The sequence below is a fragment of the Hyalella azteca genome, unplaced genomic scaffold (genome assembly GCF_000764305.2).
Source record: "Hyalella azteca isolate HAZT.00-mixed unplaced genomic scaffold, Hazt_2.0.2 contig11733, whole genome shotgun sequence".
Taxonomy (NCBI): domain Eukaryota; kingdom Metazoa; phylum Arthropoda; class Malacostraca; order Amphipoda; family Hyalellidae; genus Hyalella; species Hyalella azteca.
Window position 1 is genome coordinate 599,208 of NW_025941719.1, and position 23,655 is coordinate 622,862.

General features: G+C 37.7%; 1 protein-coding gene across 1 annotated transcript in view; it reads left to right on the forward strand.

Annotated features, from left to right (window-relative positions):
• LOC108680747 overlaps positions 1-22,752 on the forward strand; it is a 63,328-nt gene extending 40,576 nt beyond the window's left edge. Inside the window, exons 4-22 of the mRNA XM_047882981.1 lie at positions 3,642-3,871; positions 4,230-4,416; positions 5,644-5,881; positions 6,842-6,947; positions 9,097-9,423; positions 10,413-10,471; positions 10,774-10,835; positions 11,308-11,396; positions 12,677-12,782; positions 13,211-13,365; positions 13,677-13,760; positions 14,050-14,146; positions 15,047-15,255; positions 16,618-16,707; positions 17,104-18,331; positions 18,520-19,035; positions 19,409-19,519; positions 19,887-20,069; positions 20,265-22,752. Of these exons, the coding sequence (XP_047738937.1) occupies positions 3,642-3,871; positions 4,230-4,416; positions 5,644-5,881; positions 6,842-6,947; positions 9,097-9,423; positions 10,413-10,471; positions 10,774-10,835; positions 11,308-11,396; positions 12,677-12,782; positions 13,211-13,365; positions 13,677-13,760; positions 14,050-14,146; positions 15,047-15,255; positions 16,618-16,707; positions 17,104-18,331; positions 18,520-19,035; positions 19,409-19,519; positions 19,887-20,069; positions 20,265-21,434 (5,247 nt within the window). The 3' untranslated portion in view covers positions 21,435-22,752. The remainder of the gene's footprint in view (positions 1-3,641; positions 3,872-4,229; positions 4,417-5,643; positions 5,882-6,841; positions 6,948-9,096; positions 9,424-10,412; positions 10,472-10,773; positions 10,836-11,307; positions 11,397-12,676; positions 12,783-13,210; positions 13,366-13,676; positions 13,761-14,049; positions 14,147-15,046; positions 15,256-16,617; positions 16,708-17,103; positions 18,332-18,519; positions 19,036-19,408; positions 19,520-19,886; positions 20,070-20,264) is intronic.
• The last annotated feature ends 903 nt before the right edge of the window (positions 22,753-23,655 follow it).

Consider the following 23,655-nt stretch of genomic DNA (forward strand, 5'->3'; position numbering starts at 1 on the left):
ATACTGGAAAAGCTACTGGACTAACCTTTTGAACTGGATGGAGCTGGACAAAACCTAGAACACAGGTACTGTGTTCTAGGTTTTGAACTGACGTGACGATGGAGCTGGACTCCGAAACGTTTTCTCTTATTAGAAATGGTGAACTTTTTGGTTATTTTCTTTACTTTTATATTCCTGGCGAATTTGCGACTTAAGCAGCCAAGTGATCTTAAAGCTGGTAAATTTCCTACAGAACACTGAACACCTAAATTGCTAGTCTCAAACTTCCTTTCTCGGAAACGTGGTTCTCGAATTCTGCAGCCGTCTGATCTGTGAAAGTTTTGCTCGAGGATGAAATTGTTGCCAGTTGTTTCGTAAATAAATTAAGTTTAGAGCAAAGCTGTCGTAATTTTTCCCTTAACACTGAGCCCTGCAATTGCAAGCCTGCATCTTCGCTTTACGAACACGAGCACGAAATTTCTTAATTCATGCGTCATTCTTGTTTGCGTTTAAATCGTTACGATTAAATCCTATTAATGGTATTAACTGCCATTTATTAAAGAGTGAAAAGACAAAAGAGCGGGTACTTATAAGTGGGTCAAAGTAATAAGTGGGTAACAAAAAGGTGGGTTAAAGTGAGATTTGTTCGTAAAAAATTTGTTCATAAAAAAAGAGTACTGTTTTGACTTGTTAATGTAGTGGTTGCCAAAACTTATTGTAATAACTGACACTTTATGCCTGTAATATTTATTGTAGTATTCAAACAAAATTATGAGGGAAGAATATTATAAGATTTATGGAAGTCGTCATCACAAATATCTCCTATATAGAACTAGAACCATAGCTTTTGATAGCCCAAGCTGTGAGCATGGTGTGTGATCTTGGTCGAACAGCTTGAAATTATCTTAGTTGCATAGAGTTTAAAAATAATATTGATTTATACGCCTGTTTAATTTATACCATATTTTTTTATACGACGGTAAAAAATCGATTTCATATTTGTTCATAAATTATCATTTTAATTAAATTATTTTGTTCCAACTATTTTTCAAGAAATTCGAGTTTCTTTTGAGTTCACCTTCATTTTGAAATGAGATCATTGTTATTGAAAATCGTGTGCAGGCACTCAATGTCACTAATACAACAATGTCAATTTTGGATAAGTGCAGGATTATTCTTCATGTTACTTGAGGACCTAAAAATAGGACTATAAGCAGTACCACGAAGAAGCTACTGTATAACGGGCACCTGATTCCCAGTTTGGTAAAGCTAATCGAAAATGTGTAGATTTCAGGAATATTATATTGATTAGAAAAATTGAGTGAATACTCCAGTGATTGGCGCCAGGCAATTAAGTAGTTGAGGCTCTGTTAGTCATCCGTTTAATTACCTTTTCATAACTGACGGGATTTCTCAGTCCCAAACCCCTAGATACGAGTGACATTGACGACGGTAAATGTATACGAGATGAAAGGGCTAAGAACTCTTCACCGCCATATATACGACTATTGTACGAACAAAATGAGTAACTTTCAAAAAGTTTTGAGCGCGGTGAAAACTTGTGTCTTTATAACAATACAATTTGAGTTACTTGTGTCGGGTAACACCTGGCAATAATTGTTAAAGAGAAGAAAGCAGAGGTGCTAGAACGTGTGGGATCATCGAACGGAGGTGCGGAGGTTCTGGCACGACGCCAAGCGTTCAGTCGTTGGGTCTCTCCTCCAGGCCTCCTATATAACACGAGCCCTTTAGGACCATGATATCGGCGCGCCCACAGACATCAAACAAATACATCAAACATCCAGCAAACAAATGAACCATTCCATTTGTTTGATGACCAACGGTGGTAGATGGCAAGTCATGTCACTTGTATTGGCGGTTCATGACGAAATGCAGTTACAATGTCGTGGTAGTGTCATCTTGATTAAGACCAAGCTTCCCTAACTAAATTTAGAGTCGCCTCAGCTTCTGGTAATCCAAATCAGAAGCTGCCGCGTCAGCAAATTTTCACTGGGTTCACTTCTTGCGCGGCGAAGTGGTACTGACAGTGGACGAGAAAGAGCTTCTTACTGTTGAAATGATGTTAGAAGGATGAGTTACACACAGTTTATGGCTGTGCTTTTCTTCCTACGCGTAATTCAATCGAAATGACGCGTTACATACAGTTTACGACCGTGCTTTTCTTCCTACGTGTAATGCAGATAAAAATTACGTGTTACCTACAGTTTACGACCGTGCTTTTCTTCCTACGTGTAATGCAGATAAAAATTACGTGTTACCTACAGTTTACGGCCGTGCTTTTCTTCCTACGTGTAATGCAGCCAAAATTACGTGTTACCTACAGTTTATGGTTGCGCTTTTCTTCCTTCCCGTAATGGAGTTATCCTCAAAGCGGCAGTCAAGAGCAGGTCCGCAAAGGCATTTACAGGCTAATGCCGAGAAGTGGCCGGATGTAAAAGGATCCTATGTATATAAAACATATCGCTGGCAGACTGACTTGACTGGGTGACATTGACATGTGCCATTTTCATTGGAATCGGCTTTAACTGTGCGTTGTTTTGAACGTGATCGATTACCATGAGTAATTCAAGGTTATAATTTGTATATTTTTTCACTCTATAAACAAAATATGTCTGAAAACAAAATTGATAATTATTGCTCACATAATTGTCTATTATAGGATTTTTCTTCGACGAATCTGCGTATCATTTATAATACAATATGACTCCGCTCAAATCTGGTATATCGCGCCGTAACAGTGCATTCAATGAACCATTCATTGAATTATCAATAATCTTTTATTGAATTATGATTCATTGAATAACGGTAATGATTCATTAACAGTAATGATTCGCTGAATTATCTGATAATGCGCACACTAGTATCGTTATAACTGAGAATGCTGCAGGCGCGGTGTGCGTCTCTTTAGGTCCAAACTTGTGCCAAACGCTTGGTTGTACTAAGCGTCTTGTGGGTCAGGTAAGGCGTGTGAGTCGTGCGACCAGACAAAGTTAGCGTCTTAAAACCGTGTTTCGTACTTAAAAATTAAACACGAGAAATGTTCTCTCACTCACTGTTAACTGAATCACGGTTAGGAGATCAGGTTTCAAGATCTACACAGGAATGTTATTTAAATGAATATGATACTGTAATTACTGGATCTTATATGAGACTAAGCAGGAGCCAATATCAAGACTATTTTGTTTTAACTTGAATTTAAGAGCATTCAGATTACAGGTTGTGAATTATTACTTATGAAAAAGGAAGTTGCAAGGATATTGATTATTGATCTAACTGACTTCTAGTTATTAGATTTTCGTTTTTTTCAAACAATTCCTAAAAAAATCCGCACAATCGCACATTATGCAGTATTGTTGCATTGACTGCAAGCGACTTTGCAAAAAGTAGTAATTCAATTGCCGCGGACTTATACTAACGAGAAGCGGTTCCAATCTATTATACGTGATCATTGCAAGTTAAAGACAGGCAATTAGCCACGGGACATTCAGCTACTGCAATAAAATTAATACTCGTTAATAAGTTTATTTAATCAGCAACGCAACTAAGAGCTAAAATCCACCAATAAAACCGGCAACCGATTTCAGATTTGAATGCATATCAAATACCTCCAATCTTATCTCTCTGTTTTCTGCCGCATGCAGGACACTGTCGACCAGGCGGATCAAGAAGACGAGAGCAAGAACTCGTCAGGTTCTCCTAATAAAGTGCGACGTAAATGGAAGAAGCGTCATCACCTCACGGTGCTTAATCCTTACGGCAACGCCTATTTTTATTGGCTGTGCGTCCTCACCATCTGCGTGCTGTACAACCTCTGGACCGCCATCGTACGGCAGTCCTTCCCAGAGCTCCAGGAGAACTATGTCCCTTTATGGTACGCAATTACCCTAAGTTTTCTATAATCTTTCGTAATCTTTAGTCTTCTCATAGTACGGTGTAACCTCAAGTTTCCTCATAATATAGTAAGAATCCCCATATGGTACGGCAAGACCTCATGAGCCGTTATGCCACGCCGAATTTTACCTCTCATAGGGTCAAAAATATTTGTTAATAATTCCCATGAATGATCTTCCCATATGACTCTCGCATTATTTCACTTCTGAATGTAGGTTATTAAATTTATAATATGTATATTACAGTCCCCGAACCATTAAATCGAAGCCCATCAGCTATATTTTACGTTTTTTTATGTCCATAAGCTATGTTTTAAGAGTTATTCTCATGTCCCTCAGGAGTGCACTGGACATCAGTACGGACCTGGTGCTGGTGCTGGACATCCTGGTACAGTACAGGACGGGGTACTTGGAACAAGGCCTCATCGTCTACGACTCAGAGAAGCTGTCCACTCACTACCGCAACAGCAAGTTCTTCTTCCTCGACTTCATCGCAGTCATTCCCTTTGACTATTTTATGATGGCGGTCAGTCCTGAATAATATTTATTACATTAATAGTAGTGTTTCGTCATCGGGAAATGTTACTATTAACAGAGTATCATGCTGACAGAGTATAATGATTTGTTAAATCTATGTCGTGAATTATGTTTACTGCTGTAAAATTTTAATTATGAAAAGTGTTTTTAACATAATTATTGATTTATCAGTCGTGAATAATATTTATTGCTGCAATGTTGGTCATCAGTCATAGGCAAATCTTATAATGGACAGATTATTTATGCTTTAGGCCGGGAATAATATTGATTTTATGATTATGATGCCAGTCATAAACAAATGGTAATAATATTTATGGTAATATTTGGAATATTAAATGATGTCGATCAATTTGTAAAATATCGGTTCCGATCGTTTGCTTGAGTATAAAAATAACATTTAAAATTGATAATTGAAAACAATAACATATTTGAAAGTATATTATAACACTCGTTAACTGTTGACACCGATCTACAGTAACTTAGTATAAGGTCGTTCACTCGTGGACATTGCGTAATTACGTACGATAATTCTTCTTCCTAAACATAATCTAAAGTTTGTAACCTTGGAATAATTATTTGTATTTCCAAATGAAATCAAAAGAAACGATTCACGATAATTGAGAGCAAGCTTCGATCGATATGTCATGGTATAAGTTGAAATCGGGCCACTGAATGTTGTGGAAGTTGAAATCGGGCATCTAATGCAGAAATTGCAGGGAGTGCAATGGAATTCTATTAATCTAAATCAGAAATAAAAAATTTATTACCTATCTCAAAAACAATTTATTCCGATGAGCACATGCCCACCAATAATGGATAGGAATGAAGTATACGTAACTTGCACCAAAATTATATCGATGGTAGCAATATGACCGTAGTAAGTACTCTAGTGGCAGTAAGTGCAGGAGTTATAGTTGTTGCAGTTAGTACTGTAGATAGCGTAAGTGCTGCAGTTATAGTTGTTGCTGTTATTACTGTAGTTAGAAGGTGTGCAGTAGCTGCAGCAAGTGCATGAGCTTCAGTATATATACTCGCAGTGAATGCATTACGTACTTGCAGTACGTGTAGGAGCTGCTGTAAGTGCGTGAATTGGTGGAGTTGCAGTTAGTACAGCAATTATAGTAAGTGCAGGAGTTGCACTAGTTGCAGTAGTCACAGTGAGTTTCAGTAAGCGGAGAATTTTTACTATGCAGCCAACAGAATCATTTCTCCGCAGATGCACGGAACCGCTGAAAAAAGTTATCCGATGTTCCGCTGCCCTCGGTTCTTGAAAGTGTACCGGGTCTACAACTACTACTACATGGTAGAAAGTAGAACCTTGTATCCGAACCTGTGGAGGGTTCTCAACCTGGTTCACATCCTCCTATTGCTGGCTCACTGGTTCGGCTGCTTCTACTTCATCCTTTCCAAAGCAGAAAATTTCAGAGGAGATTGGGTGTATCCATACAATGCAAGTAAGTTCAACGTTGCATTTACATTCTAGTACATGCTTTTTTTCTACGCATTCTAGCACATGCTAGAATGCATTCTAGTACATGCTCATGCTTTTTTACCCAAAATCACCAGCTTTGAATCCGAAAAAATTGAGTATTTAAAGTATTTTCCCTTTTATTTTTATGCAAAAATTTCAAACTTTTATTTGTGTGTTCATCCATCCATATACAAATGACTTTGAATTTTGTTAGCATATATTTGCGTGGGTCTCGGAGGGCTGGTTCCGAACACATTAAATCTATTAGGTTCGCTCTCAGTGAGAGCCACCAGACCTGAAAGCAATTTCAGCTGCCAATATTGACCCGTCGTCAATCACGCCACGCCAATTATTATTGACCTGGAGCGTTGTTCCTTCCGATACTTGCGTAGTATTTTACTATTCTATTTTTAGCTTAAATTTATGTGCCATGCCGATGTTATTTTCTCCTATGAGTCCTTTTTCATTTCATTATTTATGGACAAGCGAGAAACATCCATTTTTTTCAAGAAGATTTTTTTCGGAATTTTATTTCATTTCCCCGTTACATGAATCATGAAAAGCAATTGTATTCAAATTAAATTCAGCCGCTTGTTTCCGCTTAACCATTCTAGATTAGACCGATCAGTGTTCTCATGCCTATTTTAACCAAGAATAAGTATAAAGTCCATTCCTCAAGTGAAATTTGCATAGTGTCATGAGTTCCTCTTTCAATGGGAATCTCCCAAGAAAAACTACAATCTTCCAGCTTCGGAGTTTTCTATTCAGTGATACCTGTGAATGGAAGCTAGTGAAGTATTTTTTAAATTTATTTTATAAATTTTATAAATTTAGAAAAAACTGGAGGCTGGAGAAGTATCTTATAAATTCAAGATTCTACATATAAATAAATCTTTTAAACTGACACAATTTCTAAAATCATCCATAAATGATTTGAATTCAGGGCCCGAGTTCCAGGAATTGTCACGTCAGTACCTGGGCTCAGTTTACTGGTCAACCTTAACCCTGACGACCATCGGAGACCTGCCAACACCGGAGACAAATAAGCAGTAAGTGTTTTTCCTTAAATTGATGTTCGTCTGCCGACCTGACAATAAACCGAGCGTGTCCTCTCCGTGCGAATGTTAAATCAATCCTGCAAACGTACTGACATAATTTCATCTATGCATGGTTATAATGAAATGCGAAATCCCAGTTAACGTATGAATATATTTTTCCATAGAATCGTGCCTGAACGAAAATTATAATTATTGTTTGATTATTTTTACCACAAAGGCGGTCGTAGTGACGTATTAATATTCTGAATTTGATGACTGTTAAATAAAAGTCCTTTGTAAAGATAAAAGTTCCCTAAGTGCTTCAAGCGTCGTGTTGAATTTCTTGGTATCGAATAAATTCAAGGTGCCGCGGCTGTGCTGCCTGGCTCCTGCCTAGAACTTCTCTGGAATTATCATAAGCTTTGGATTCTCGATCACATTGATTCCCAGAGTTTTTTTTAGGAAAATTTTACAGGGGACAAATGTTATGTTCAGTCCTATGTTTTGTTACCTTATGTGGACGAATTTTCATTTAAAGCTGATGTGTTTTTGCTCGTCATTTGTAGAGAAACATAATTGCTGCAAATTGAAATGGTCTCATTCGTCAAAGAGTAAAACAAACTTCATTGAATCATGAAATAATTTAACACTGCTCCACTTAACTAAACTGTTCTATTCTCTACTTTATTAGCGATATTTAATTAACAATTATTAGAAAACCTGCACCACAATTGAAAAATTACCAACACGTTTGAATGCATCGGAACAAATATTTGGCACATGTAAAAGTGCAGTTTCCGATTGCCTGTGATGTAACAATTATTTCTGAAACATTTTCTAACTCTTTAATATTCATATTATTATACATTGTAAACATTTTCTACGTTTACGTTTTTTAACGACGTAAAATTGCAATTATTTTGTAGTCTAAGATCAATGTGTAGTTCTGCTTTCTAAATTAGATTTTGTTTGATACGTCAAATAAAATGACCAGCGTTATAGTATCACTTCGTGCATTAACATAATTTTAGATTAAAATCTAACTCTTTCTACCTTATTAGTTAGTGTGGAACTCGTTACACGAGTTTACTCTACTCGATCAGCATTGCTCATGTTTTCTCCAGCGTAGAGGAGGTGGTTAGAAGTGTTACGTGTGCTCTCTGCTCTCATTCTTCCTCTTTTGCGACAATTACTTTTATTCTTTTCTGTAGAAACTAATCTAATAGAAACTAATCTAATCTATCTTATTATGATAGAAACACTCGGTTTTGAAATTTTTAAGTTCTCGAATTTTAATGGTTTTATTAGTAATTGTGCATCTATTAACGACCGGTAACTTTGTAACCGAAAATATTCATTCTAGTTTAAATTTTCCGTTCCGTTATTTACGACGAAATATTTCATTCTAGGTACAAAACTTTTCATATACTTCAATATTTGAGAATCTAAATTGAAATCTGCCGACTTAATTAAGAAATATTAAATCCTGCCGTAGAAAGAGTCACTGATTCACATATTAGTATAGAATAATAATTATTTGGAGTAGAAAGGCTGATCTGATGCTCATCCTTATTCCGATTAAAATGATAAATAATTAAACTATACAAATTGAAAAGTTCAATTAGAGCACCCGGCATCTTTTTACATTGTTAACGCTCCATGTTATTAAATATAAAGGTCATGTCTCTTTACATTGTTAAATTTCCATTTTATTAATTCTAACGATCATACTTCGTAGTGCACCGAACAATCTTCGATAATTCCCATCATTTGAAAATGGGTCATGATCACTTATTTTTGATTCCTCACATAATCATGAGCAAATCTTTTAACAGAACATAAATTTTTTCCTGTATTACAATGCTGCAACACTAGTAAATTACTACGGTATGCGAAGTGGAGTAATAGATTAGGCATATTTAACAATTAAAAAAATTATTATTGAGATTTTTTAAGTTTGAAATAACAAAGATATTTTTTGCTTCATCAATCAAGTTAAGAAATTCAGCTGCAATTATTTGCGCCAGTTCTTATTCCACAGTCATTTGCATAACCTGATTTACAACAATTGGAACAATTTCCCCCCTTCGTGTGACCCGAAGAAGTTATTGAGACTTCACAAAAAATACCGTTGTTGATTTTTGTACTGGTTCGGCTAAAGCAACCGCACAGATGACGCAGCAGAAACTTCACAGCCCAACGATACACAAATAGAAGAATTTCTTGCTGGAACAAACATAACCTCGACTCCCATGAGAGGTCAAGAGGGGTTTCTTCGGGACAAGAATGAAGGGCCAAGTGAAGAGCTGGCGGGCGACTCGTTTCTGCTGGAAGAATATACGTACGTGGCGGCGGGTGAAAACATTTCTGGAAATAACTTCACCAAAAATGTACTGGACTCAAGAACGGACCTTTCTGTACGGGACGATGCCAAGCGCAAAAAAGGGAAGCACAAGTCGAGGCTGTTGCTGATAAGAACCAACACTGGGTGCGTGTCGTCTGTACATAAACCCGTACTTTTTGAAAAAGGATCGATAATAAACAAAATTTCACCAGGTGTAAAAGAAAAAAAAAAAACGAGATGAGAGGCACTCAACAAAATCTCAGCGTCTAAATTACTGATTAACTAAATAACCAGTTCTCAATAAGCGTGGTGTAAGAGATTGGTCTGTCCGAGATCTCGTTTAGAATCCTGCTCCCTCCCAGCCCCGATTTCATTTGTTTTGAGCCGCACGTGACACTTCCAGCCATCCTTGTGACTCGTGTTCCCGATATCTGTATAGCTGTCTTTAGCTCTCAATTTCTCTCTCTTTCTCTTTCATTCTGGCTTTAACTCACCCGAATGTTTTCGAACACTGATCCAAACCTTACATGTGCTAGTCTAAACATTCAATCGACTCCCTCTCAGGACAGATCAACTCTTCCACTTATTCGCTCTTGATAAGTTTTCACGTTCCTCTCGTCTTTCGTTATTTTTTCTTGTCTTTCTTGTAAAAAGGTATCTTTGTTCGAAAACTACGGGGTTATCCTTGAATAAATAGCTGCTACTCTAGAGTAAGGCGTAGTCGTTGTTGTTGCTGGTGCTGCTCATATGTGTACGTTGACACATGCAAGTAGTAATCCCAGTATAATGCATTGACGGCTTGAGTCCCAGTAGCTTGATTATCCAGTGTAGATTTATTGATCATAATTCCTCTCATTGAAAAATAACCAATGTGATGATACATGCTTAGCTATTACTGCAACCTTCCTATTGAGAATATGAAAATTGATTTCACCATAATAAAATATCTACAAGCGTTTGGGTTAATCTGTCATATGGAATAATTTTTTTAATTGGTTGCCTGATTTTAAGAGATCAGGCAATAATTTTGTAACTTATAGTCTTGGAAGAATAACAATTAGTTATAGTTGGTTAGTCCATTTATATTAACCAGAACCTGTTCAGAAATATCCAATATTTTGTGTTTGCTGCAGATATGTCTTCACTATCGTAAGCTACCTCATCGGAGTCTTCATTTTCGCTACAATCGTGGGTGAGTAAAAATATTAGAAACTGCGTTGGCAAATATTGGAGTAATATTCTACCAATATATAGGTCTCAGAAAATATAGAACAAACCTTTGCTAAATTAATTCGCTGGCACAAAAATTATTAACGAAATTATTCTCTAGTAAAATGTAAAATTTACAACTTTTATTAAACTTTCAATTGGATGATGAAAAAAATGTATGTACCACTGAATAATATTTATACCGTGAGTGCTCGCCGTGGCAAAGGAAATGATTTAATGTCTTCGTGTTCTTATGATGGTACATTATTCTTTTTTGATTTTCAGGACAAGTTGGCAACGTCATAACCAACAGAAACGCCAACAGGCTGGAGTTCGAAAGATTATTGGTGCGTACTTAAACTGCTGGCAGGTATCAATTAAAATATTTTCTTTAATATGAACTTTGTTCATTTTGTCACACTTGAATAGAGTAAAAATATCGTACTAAAAAAGTTATCGTTGCCTTGAATTAAAAACTAAACAGTTAAACGAATAAAAATTAAATAGTTATTGGAATTTTGTTAACATTGATGTCAACGCGGGGCTGTAATTAAGCATGTTAGACTGAGTATTAATCAATTAAACTAGAAAATTTTCACCAAATGGGGGGTGACAAATGGCATGTTAATCGATCACAAGTCTCTAATTTCTATATATACCACATATTTTTTATTTCCTCTATTTATCAGTTTGGAACTAGGATACATCATCAATTACATTTTAAGTTAAAAAAAAACGTTTATTTTTAAAGCGTATTCTAATTTTCCATCCCTAAAAATGTTCCTGTGAATTAACATCACTCTGTATATTTACGAACAGGATGGCGCAAAGCTTTACATGCGGCATCACAAAGTGCCTCGTGAAATGCAGAGGCGCGTGCAGAGATGGTATGACTACTCCTGGTCCAGGTCAGTCATAATAATAATAATAATAATAGAAAAGCAAATTAGTATTTACGTAACTTAAGTTAAAGTCACATGCCCCCTTCATATTATAAAGTTCGAAAAAACAAAGATTTCAGTTATCAATCAACACTTTTGACTCCTCAACGCTTCTATCAAAAAAATATATAATGTTACCTTCTACAACGCTTCTTGTATTAACTTGAGTTGTTTTCATCCCCTCGAGGCATCGAGCAAAAAAACTATTCCCTGTGAAGCCATGTCCTCTAAATTAGCTGCCACAGCAGAACTTGATCTCCTAAAAAAGCTGTGTCAGTCCGGTATCCTCTCCAAGATGAACCAAAACCGAACATAAACCGAAACTATAACGTAAAGGAGAGCGGAACATATAAAAGTAACATTGCAAACAAGTTTAGGTGAAAAAATTCTTGAAAATTTTTGCTCATTTCGATGAGAATGTTGCGTCACGTGGACATTCGGTGATGACATCAACGTGAAATTTTTTCGGGAAAGGTTTTTTTATCCAACTTCGGAGACGAGAAGCCAACCAATGAGAAGCTTGATTGGAAAGTCCTCGATAAAACCCAATTAGTTGAGCCCTACACGCACGGGACTAATTGCGCAGCAAGCTACACTCTCCCCCGATACTCTTCATCTCTAACCTAACCTCGCACATGCATATAATTAAAAAAATATCGATCGAGAATCACCACTATATTTATTAAAATTTGAGTTTTGGCGCATGTGGAAACATTTAGAATATTCGGTTTAGTTACGACAAAAGCATTTGTTTGTATTGATAGGGAATTGTTGTTTCCATTGTATTAGTAGCATCATATCCTGGACTCAAAAAGTAAGAATAATTTCAGTTAAGTTCGATGAAAATTTCTAAATTTATCTAGTAACAAATGCTACGGTATCGAATAAGATCTAGAAATGGGATTGAGAAGTTTATAAAAAAGTTCTACTTTAGCCTTAAAACAAAAATTAATTTATTTTGCGCTCAAGTGTCATCAGGACAGGATGATGGCTTACCAAAAAAGACTAATCGAAGCCATTAGTGCTTGGAATTGTTTTTATCCAACAGAAAATATATTTTGCCGATTTCAATTTATTTTTAGTTTCACATGCACAAAAGGTTTTTAGCAGCTACACGTCACTGCTTTTGTAAAAGTTGCAGAATATTTATCTCTTCAATTAGGCCGAAAGTTCAATAAAAGTTGGATTATTATAGAACGCATCATAAAATTCATTGGGCCTTTTCACAATGAATCATTTTTTGGCAGAGGCCGAATACAAGGTGGAGGCGACATCAATTCGGCTCTTGGACTTCTGCCAGACAAACTGCGGACAGAACTCGCTCTCCACGTCAACCTGTGCACACTTAAAAAAGTCAGTTTTGTTAGAGAACTCAACTCTTAAACTTTAAGGCTAACATTTTATATTCTCACACACCGACTAGCCATGTATTTTATACAGAAAATGAGAACAGTAACTGTGCATGCCTATCTAAAATTCGAGTAAAAATTTTTATCTTTCATGGAACGCGAGAACCACTGAGATTTTTGACGCAAATTAAACAGTGATTAGCACCAAGTCCGCAGCATTGCCTGAATTCGGGTTGATGCAAATGATGTTAGTTTGTGTGTTGTAGTTGATAGTGGGACAGAAATTAGCTTGATCTCAGAAAGTGCCATTGGAAGATTGCGGGAAAGAAATACACTACTATTTATCCATAATGAGTACCTATGTGAAGTTGTAGAGCCTTTTCATGAATATATCCAGTATTCACCCTTTACGCTCATGAATGTCGATTACAGGTGAGCATCTTCAAGGAGTGTCAGCCAGAGTTTCTTCACGACTTGGTCCTGAAGATGAAGGCTTACATCTTCACTCCTGGGGACCTGATCTGTCGAAAAGGGGAGGTCGCAAGGGAAATGTTCATCATCGCTGATGGTATCTTAGAGGTCATCAGGTAAATAAATATTATAGAAGAATTATTTCAAGTTTCATCATGCTGATGATAATTTTATTTTATTATTTTCTGAGTAAAATCAAAGATAATTGATGAAACCAAGCAAGACATATCTAATCAACAAGATAGCGCATTCATATTTAATAGTTAAAATTCATCGAGCTTCGAGCTTATCAGAAATTTGTTATATATTAAAAGTATATTTCTTAAGAAACTGTATAGATCGTGAGCAAGTTCTTCCTGTAACCAGATATCTAATGGAAACATGTCACTCACCATAGAGAGTGATTATAAAATTAATTATTTTTCAGTGAGACGGGAAAAGTGCTCACGACGATGAAAGCTGGTGATTTCTTCGGGGAGATTGGAATATTAAATCTGGATGGATTAAACAAGTTAGTAGAAGTATTTAAGTGTGTGCTTTACAACGCTTTATTACATAAACCTTAGTGCGTTAAATGTTAGTCGTGCGAGCGTTACTTTCAACATTTGCCATATGAATTCAAATTTTTAAGGAAGCTCGTAACATGAAAATCAAAGTTTAAATTTTAACCTGTTTTTGGTCCCTGTTTCATAATTGTTTTAGAGATTATATGATTTATTACAAGGCTAGGTTGCTCTGGAAAAATGTATGTAAGTTTTTTAGTTTTTCTCATCATATTAAGCATTTTTTTTTAATTTCAGACGTACGGCTGATGTGAGGTCAGTGGGATACTCAGAGCTCTTCAGTCTGTCTCGAGAAGACGTACTCACTGCCATGAAAGACTATCCAGAGGCCCAGGTAAACAATTAATAATAATTCCTCAGAATTTAACATGTTAGCGAGCCAGCTTTTGGCCGCGCATTTAGTTGTAAGCCGCCATATTTATTCAAGCAAGGCTGGAGATTAATAAGTGTATAAATCTTTTTTAAGGAAGTACTTGGTGTCAGTAGCGGGATTTCTACATGAATAATTTTCATTATACGGCTGTAGAAATAAATGTTATTGCTATTCGGCTGTTGAAAGATTATTTACTATAAGCATAGGTCGGCTTCTGTGTACTCCTAGCGGTTTCAAAATTCGTCTCTTTTAGACTCTGATTGTGCATGGGCTCATTTTTCGAATGATCTCAACCCTGTATGAAGTCACAATATTCTCTCGTTTGATTAAATACATTTTATGTCACTCACAATATTATAAATTGTTGTTCATCCTCGTAGGGGGCCCACGGGCAGAAACCGGGACAAGTTAGGAATGTAATTTTCCTGCTACAACATCATTTATGTCATCATTCATGTCACACTTGTCCTTATCAGGAAATAGATTGAATTTAATAAACTATAAATGTATCATTTGTTGCATTATTTTAACAGATTTTAATTAGAAGGCCGATGTAAGGATGTGATGTGCAGATAAAATAATAATATCAGCATACACGTGAAACGTATTAAAAAATTCGCAGATGGTATTAAATTTTAATCAGTGGTTGTACAATTAAAACTAAAAAATTTAGTTACGGTAGTTCCATTCAAGCTAACCCAGCTTACCTAGACTTTGACTCTCAATTGCCTGGCGAATGTTTAGTAGTTTCACAGTTACGAAGAACGAACTGCACTCTCATAAAGATACAAATTAATGAATTCTCATTGAACTCAATGAATTTAATGAATTCTCATTCTCAATGAATTTTCAAACTGGCAGGAAATCCTGCAAAGCCTGGGCCGCAAGCGCCTGATGGACGCGCGCCACAACAGCAAGAGCTGCTCGTCCTCGAGTAGCAAGCACGACAGTCCGTCCCCCACCCGCGAGAACGGCCCCGAGGAGAAGCCCACCAAGCGCATCGTCAGCAAAATACGCTCTGACGTCTCGGCCTTCAGAAACGCCTTCAGGAAGAGCAGAGCAATGACACGGTGCGGATAAACTGATGTATAAATTGTACGAAGTATAATGACGGAGAGTTATAGTGTTTGTGAGGATTTGATAAGGTTTTTCCAAGCATGTATTATTGAAGGCTCTACCACTTCAGGAAGAGCAGAGCAATGACACGGTGCGGATAATCTGATGTTTAATTTGTTTTAAATATAATGAAGGAGAGTTATAGTGTTTGTGAGGACAATTTGACGTATAATTTGTTTTTAGTATAATGAAGGAGAGTTATAGTGTTTGTAAGGCTTTTCCAAGCATGAAATTATTGAAGGCTCTACCAAGCATGGAAAACAAATCTGCATTAGGCTTAAAGTAGATTTAGGTTAAAAGAAGAGCAGTTTTGATAATCATTAGAAGGAATAAGCTTAAGGATAATTTTATTTTTCTTCATATAGGAGCGGTAGTCAATAATTTTTTTCACCAAAGCAAGACTATAATCTGAGTTTCATTTTGTGTGGTTGCGAAATAATTATAATTGTTTTATAATCATTATAAATGCATTGTGCAAAGTTATAAATGACTGTGATTTATATCAAATAACACTTTTTTATAAGATTATTAAGATTAAAGAGGCAGGTTGAAGAATGGACAATTTTAATTGTGATGCTCGATAATAAGAGGCGTATTTTAACAGTAGACCCGTTCTGACATAAAAAAGCAATTAGTTTTTCATAAAATAATTTTTTGCTTAGAAGACCATCCTTTACCCCACTTTTGTTCATAATTCATAATATTGAGCAATTTATTGTATCATGGGGCTGGCTTGTGTATGCCATCGGCAAAGAAGCTTGTCGCATGATTAGACACTTTCGTAAAGAACGATTCTTGTGACAACAAGAAACTTTTCAGCTAAGGACGAAACCGTGAATCATCTGTTCTCGTTCACTTTACAGTTTACTATTTAAATTTAATCATCGGTGATTACTGAAGGGACTCCCACTTCGTTCCTAATCATGAATGCTTGTGCAGCCATCTTTAAATGCCCTGACACATGTTCGCACCATTCCATCACTCATGATGTGTTTACCGTACACCTCACTGATTTGGTGATTTATATCTACGGATTTGAAGCCTTGGGCACAGAAAAACGCACACACTTCGCAGTCGGCAGGATTTTCTATAGCTGAAGGCATTTGAAATCACGTACACGATGTAGACTCGATCGGAAGGTTCTGTACTGGCGTCTGTGGCTTCCAAACCGTTGTAGCTACACAGTGCACCTGTGCTAAACGGCGGCCGCAGTGCTACGGCGGCGTAATTTAAAAACAAAACTTACTCTTAAACATGCCTCGTAATCTATAACTCGTTGATGAATGTTCTCGTCATTATATTTCTGAACATTTCAGAGAAACTGAGGCAGTTGAAATGGAATCAATAGCCATTGACGGGAAAAGCAACGCGATGAGCGACACACCCGTCGTCAAGAGGATCCTCAGGTACAATGCGTCTTTAATAACAATTTTTTTCAATCATTTCACAGTACCTTCTCAGTTGATAGCTCCTTCCAGGTGTAACTATTGTGGCAAACATTACGAATAAATGCAAAATTCTGCGACCAACCATCCAAAGGAAATGCGAAATATTAATTTTCTGATAAATTTTAAAGAATCTACTACGAGTTACAGTAAAAATATATAAAAATTTAGTGTAATATTCCTTTTTGGTAAAATTCACCACAAATTTTGATGTAAAATAAATGAGGTATTAAATTACATTACATTTTAATGATAAATTCGAACAAGAATCTCGTCTCTCAAAGATATGCTCGAGATGATAAACCCGGTAGCTTGGCTACTTTCGCTGATGTTCATTGAAATGTTGTTTTCGTTCAGAAGATTCGGTCGAGATGAAAGTGGTTGCAGCAGCGACACGTCAAGCGGCATCGTGCGCGGAGTGCTCAAGAGGATGTCACGGGTGACGAGCGACGACACTCACCCTGCGACGACCCAGCGAAGATCGTCCATGGATGAGCCACAAGGAGTGTTGGGAGCCGGGCTTCCGTTGATAGAACGTCTGAGACTCCTCAAGGAAAAGGAAGAGAGGGAGGAGAGAGAGCGCGCAAGTAAACCAGTTAATAAACTGAAAGTTGAGGTGGTTGAAGAGGAACCTGAAGTTATAGGAGCGGGATTACCTCTGTTCGCGAGGCTGAAGCTCCTGAAAGCAAAAGAAGATCGACTAGAGAGGGAGAGGCAACAGTCGGAAAAAGCAAATGCCTCCAGGCTTACAAGGCCCGCAAGATTCCTTCCCACTTCGAGTATAGCAAAAGAAACTACAGTGGTTTCTGTTCCATCATTCGATTCAAGTAAAGAAACGAAAGTTTCCATTATGGCCTCAAATAACGATACAAATTCGAACGAAACCGTAAAAGACAAAGCGTGTGATGCTTCCATGACCAATATTACGGCAAAGAAAACATTAGGACCACTCAAAGCCTTAAGAAAGGCGGTACTGGAGAAAAATCCAAATGGTGATCAAATCATCCTACCAGACACTATTGGAGGCACCACAATCAACGATCTGAATAAAGACACGAATCCTAAAGTAGAAAATAAAGAAAGTAATAATGGAACGAGCAACGAAAAATCATCCGAGGATAATAAGAGCTTTAGAAGGGAGCTAACAATCCCAACGATAACAACTGATGATGCTCCCGCTATGCCAAGTTTAGACTCGACGATTGCTGGCAAGGTTGATGACCCCGAAGACCTGCCAAAAGAGGGCGTTCAGAGAAGTGATAGCTTTAGGCGGGCAATGGGAGAAGGCCTATTCGGTTCTGAGAAAGACATGAATATAAAAAAATGTGAAGTGGACACTGGCTCTAAGGAGCGCAAGAGATCATTCTCGTCTACATCGTCAACATCCTCTTCTTCGTTATCCAAGAAAGAAAGCAGCGATGAAAAGGTGACGGATCCCCCAACACACAATGAACAGCCTCAGACAGTGGAGACCAAAACAGACTCTGAAAAAGACAATGTCGTTGTCAAAGAAATTAATACCAAAGATGACGGGTGTTTGAAAGAAAACTTGGTAACCCAACCAATCCAGCCGAAGTTTTTGAAGGTAACCAATGATGGGCATCTTTATTTTGCATTTATTTTGACAACATTAATTTTTTCAGGGCTAGTGCCAATTTATTTTGCTAAATTTATGTATTATTTCTTAGTTAAATGGGAACTTAGCCAGTTAATTTTTCATTAATCGTAAGTGACATTCTTTTTGCATTCAATCAATTAATATTGCCTTTGCAGGTTCCATCGGATGAAACTCCTCCTTCGCTTTCATCTCCCGAAAGCAGCGATACCGCGGAACGGAGAGTTCTAAAGAGCATCCTGAAGAAAATGTCCAACCAGGAAGCTAAGAGCGAATTCATGCGTGTTTCCGACTTGAGAAAGCTGATGCGAGCTCCTACCGTTGAAGGATATGCCGCCCGCCGAGCCAAGTTTAATAAATCAGTTTCTTTCCAACGGAAAACTTTGAACTCTCCTCCCTATACTGGCACCATCGAAGATGCTTTACGAAGAAACAGCACATCTGAAGACGGTAGACTTTCACACAGTTTAATGCGACAGACATCAGTAACAAGTCCTTCATCCAACCAAAGAGGACGAAATGCCATCAAATTTTCGGAGCCGAAGGATGGACTGTCGGCTGACAGTATGAGTAAACTCATCACTCGTTTGGGGTCGGCTGGGAAAGATCCGCGTCCCATCTCTGAGTCCGAGGCACTTGCCCATGGCGTTGGGATCATCTTGCAAAATAAGATGGTACAACATAGGATGTTATCAGAGAATTTGCAATGCAGCTGAAAAGCTGGACTTTAAACTTTTCAATATCTGTATTTTTACAATTTTGTATGTGCTTTTTCTTTGGCTTCAAGACAATATCAAAACTGCAATTAATATTCAGGTTAAATCTTACATTTCAGTTATTAAGTAATCATAGGCATGTGATAGGTAACTTCAAGCTTTCAAGAATAGCATAAGTTCATGCAAATCCAAACTTCTCCACCTCCAGCCTTGAGTTGTATGCACAACTTGTCTCTGAGCATGACACAATAGACTCTTAATTAATGCATTTGCCTAAATTTCACGCATATATATCATTACCCATTGCAGCTTGTGTTTATCGTTAATACAGGCTGACATCGAAAGCGCTTGGGAAACCCGAATGGCTGCTTTACACCAAGAAATTGTCGACAGAGACGCCACCATCCGAAGACTTGCTGACTTCATGAACAGCATGGGCGTCGTAAGTATCTTGCCCTGTGATGGCGATGTTAAGTCGGCCTTCGCAGAAAATTATTGAGTAGCGATGTGAACTGGAACAATCGTTTCGCCTAAAATATTGATTCTTTTGCTTCGTTTATGTGAATCGTTGTTTATGTGAATCGTTCGTTTTTTGTACTTCGTTTAAAGTTACACAATATTTTAGACTAGTAGTTTGGCGAGATGTGATGTCGCATTTGAACTTCAGCAAAAAAATAATGAACAACATGAGCGGCTGGTTAAAGATTAGCACACCTTATATAAGCATCAAGGAATAAGTTGCATTTTTTGTTAACGGGTCAATTAATCAATTTCAGTAATGGTAAAGTAATGAACATTTTGCCCCGCAGCCTGACACCACCGTGAATTCACTCGTATCAAGCGCGAATGAAAGCGATCCGGTGAACGAACCTTCAGCTCTCGAGGCGTCGGAACGGAATGGACTCGTCAGAAGAGCTGACTCTGAACAGTTACGTGGTTCTTCTTTCGATGCCAGCAATTCAGGGTCCGACGAAGAAGAACCTCTATTCATGGTAAGCTAACATAATATTCATCTGTCTTAAGTGTTACCTTTGAGTTAGAAAAACAAATTATTGTTTGACGAAAGTTCTCACCTAGAACTTTCCAATGATAGAGCTGAGAATTAATACATCAACTTGCAAATCTTTCATGTCTGAGATCGACGTTTGAACTCTATCTCTACTGAAGTAATATACGTCCTCTTACAGCGCTGCACTTCGATCGAATCCATCATCCATCACTCTCCAAACGACACTGTAGGTACAAGGAAAATTCCGATCTCACCGCAACCTCAGTCATGGCCTCAGCAACGGTTCTCGGCCAACGAAGTCGTAGACAGGCGCCGAGGTCAGCTCTCTGCTCGGTCACATTCCATAGTTGAGTTCGAGTCCTCTACAGACGACGACGTGTACTCGTTCTCGTCCGACGATGAGCACGTTATTGTTGTCACACCCGAACCCGACGTACCTGAAGAAATGACAATTGACGAAGATTTTATCGATGGGTACCTGGAAGAGGAGGAGGAAGAAAATCAACTGGATCAAGTAGAAAAAGGTCTCAAGTCTAATAAACTCAATAGTAAGGACTGGGAAGTTCAAATGCTTGCTCAAAAACTAGCCGACGAACAAAGAACAGTGGCTCGTAGAGTTGACAGGGATATTGCCACTGGAAAACTACGTAGCGAACTGGCTGACGTTCACAGCGCCTTGGCCACCGAAGACTTAGATGACCTCACCGACAGGGATGTCGTTAGTCTCCAAACATTTGTCAAGTCTCAAAGGGACAGCCTTAAGCCCTATATTCGACTATACAGCTTAGAAGAGAGACCAGTTTTGGATGAAGAGTTTTGCTCTCTCTACCGAAGCTACTCGCAAAACATTCTCACGCGAACTACTGAATTGGAAAAATCGGGAAGAAGTCATAAACCGATTCATCAATTGATGAATACTTTGGCTAGTTTGACTCTACCTGAACGATTCCTTTTAGATCGACTCCACCATAGCCGAGAACGATTTAGAAGGCTTGCCAAACAGCGATCTTTAGGCGATGAGCCTTTCTCTACCACCGGCTCAAAGAAATTTTCAGCTCTGCGAGAAAACAGCAGTAACAACGCGGCATTCAGAAGGTCACGAAGCATGTGTTCACCTCCTAATTCTACAGAAACATCACCAAAATTCACGAGAAGTCCCTTACGAGGGCCATCCCCGGTGTTAGAGATAGCAAATGAAACCCGTAGCGGACCGGCTACGGTGTCCGCCATGTTCGCCAACCTCCAGCGTTCCATGACTAACCTAACCTCCGGCTCGAGAGCTCGAGGACTCGGACCTCGCAGTATGACTTTACAGGAGAGTCAGCCGATCCTCTACTCCTCTAGGTAGCACATTTTAACGAAGATGAGAATATTTTTGCTGCAATAATTATTAGGTCATCTCACATATTTGCTAAAAAATATGCTCATCTATTTAAATATAGGAAACTTTACTATCAATCGAGTTACATCAACATAGAATGAACACCGTAAGAAATAAATGGAATCCGAATTGGCAATAAGTGAGAACAAAATAGCGGCCACATTATTATTACAATGGTCTTCTTCGGAACTCAAATAAAAACAGCTGTTCAGTTTAATGTGCGTATTCGTTCAAGCTTAATAGCGTATTTATTGTAACTTTTATAGTAAGAGTTTGTTCTGTAGAAATAACCCGGCTTCTGATCCCGCTTGTAGGTAACCATCAAGCTTTCCTTCAATTCCCACTTCTTAAATCTGCGATAAAAAAATATATTTCAGAACTGCATGGGACGAAACAAGGGCCATTCAGGCGAGAATAATATTTTTTCTTTGGAATCCTGGGGTCCATATTTAGGCGCCACTATTATTGCTGCATGCATTACATTCATCTTTATTCCCCCAATGCAAGTAATGTCAGTGAATGCTAAGTACTGATTACAGTCTATGTCTGCTGTTTCCGACCTTCAGGTTGCTATATTTGGTCCATCAGGGTCTGGGATGTGAATTCACCCCAGAGCAAATGAATTGACCATAGAAGGTACTACTCGACGAAATTCATGCAGATATTTACAAGTTTTCTGGATCATATAGAAATTATGTATCACGTTAAGGATGTGTTTTTCAATTAATATGCACTATGTTATTTAGTTGCACAAGTGGCCATGACAAACCCAGCTCTGTGCGGTATTGACGCGTATGGATCGAAAAATTGGACAAAAAAACTTAGCGTATCAGATCCAGCATTTATACTGTAAGTGAATCAACCGTTGATTTCGACCAAACGTTAAGGAAATTTAGCACTGCTGTGGTTGATACTTCGATTGTGCGGGCGGTTCTTGCGTTTTTTTGCTCTAGGGCAAACTTGCATCACGCGACAGAAAACTTCAGCAATGAAAAACTCTTCCTTTCCTTGGCCTCCGCAAATAATCGAGTGTGCTTTAGAAAGATTATTAAATAAGTTAGTCATGGCACAGAGCTTTATCCGCGTTGCAATAGCTTATATATGTTCCGAGTATCTACCTTAATTTGTATCATGCATCCAAAATAATTTAAAAATATTGTTTCTAGACAGGGTTAGACAAAACGTGCCATTTTGTTCTATATAAATTGAAGTCAAGTGACTACGCGCGCTTGGAATCTTCAGTTTTTTTTGGTTAATTTAACTTCATTACCAGCTTATATTTTAAAATAATATCTAAATAGTTGTTCAAAAATTTAGGAAAAACTGTTAGGAGATGCCAAATTCAAAATTATTATTGTAGATTCAACAGAATTTGAAAAAAAGATTGGTCAAAACTAGGCTTACGTTGAGACTTGAGCATCGTTCAGTTTTGTTGTAGCTGCTTCGAACGTTGTCATATTTCAGCTTCGAATGTTGCAATATTTCAGCTTCGAATGTTGCAATATTTCAGCTTCGAATGTTGCAATATTTCAGCTTCGAATGTTGCTATATTTCAGCTTCGAATTCTGTTATATTTCAGCATCGAATATTGTTATATTTCAGCTTCGAATGCTGTTATATTCCAGCATCGAATGTTGTTGTATTTGAGCATTGAATGCTGTTAACTTCATGATGCTTGTGACGCGAAATTACTTTAGCACCATTAAACCACAGTGAATTTCAATGCTTCCTTCTCCTGGTGAATTCCAAGACTTGACTGACAATTGAGCTCGAGATCGTGGTTCTCCTGTTTTACATGGACAAAGCACTTCTTTCTTCCATTCATACTACTCATGACTCTTTTTTTCAAGGCACAAAAAATACATTTGTTTTTTTGTTTGATCTACAAGCCTCAATAATTATTCTCATCTGGCATAGCTTTATTTTATCGCGTATGGTGTTGGTTCTTCCCTTGAGAGATCTTTATCATGTGTACGTACACCTATAAGTTTGCGTAAGGAGTTTAATGTCAACCGGATTTACTGTGCCCCGCATCTTCACATGATTTAATTATTTAGGAATGTAAGTTCTTATTGAAGAACCTTGCGCTTCATGGGAATTGTTATAATTGAAAAAATATATGCTGAAATTTGTCAGTGTTTCTACATCCTTGTGAGCTTTCTCTGTTGTAGTTTTCAAAACTGGAAAA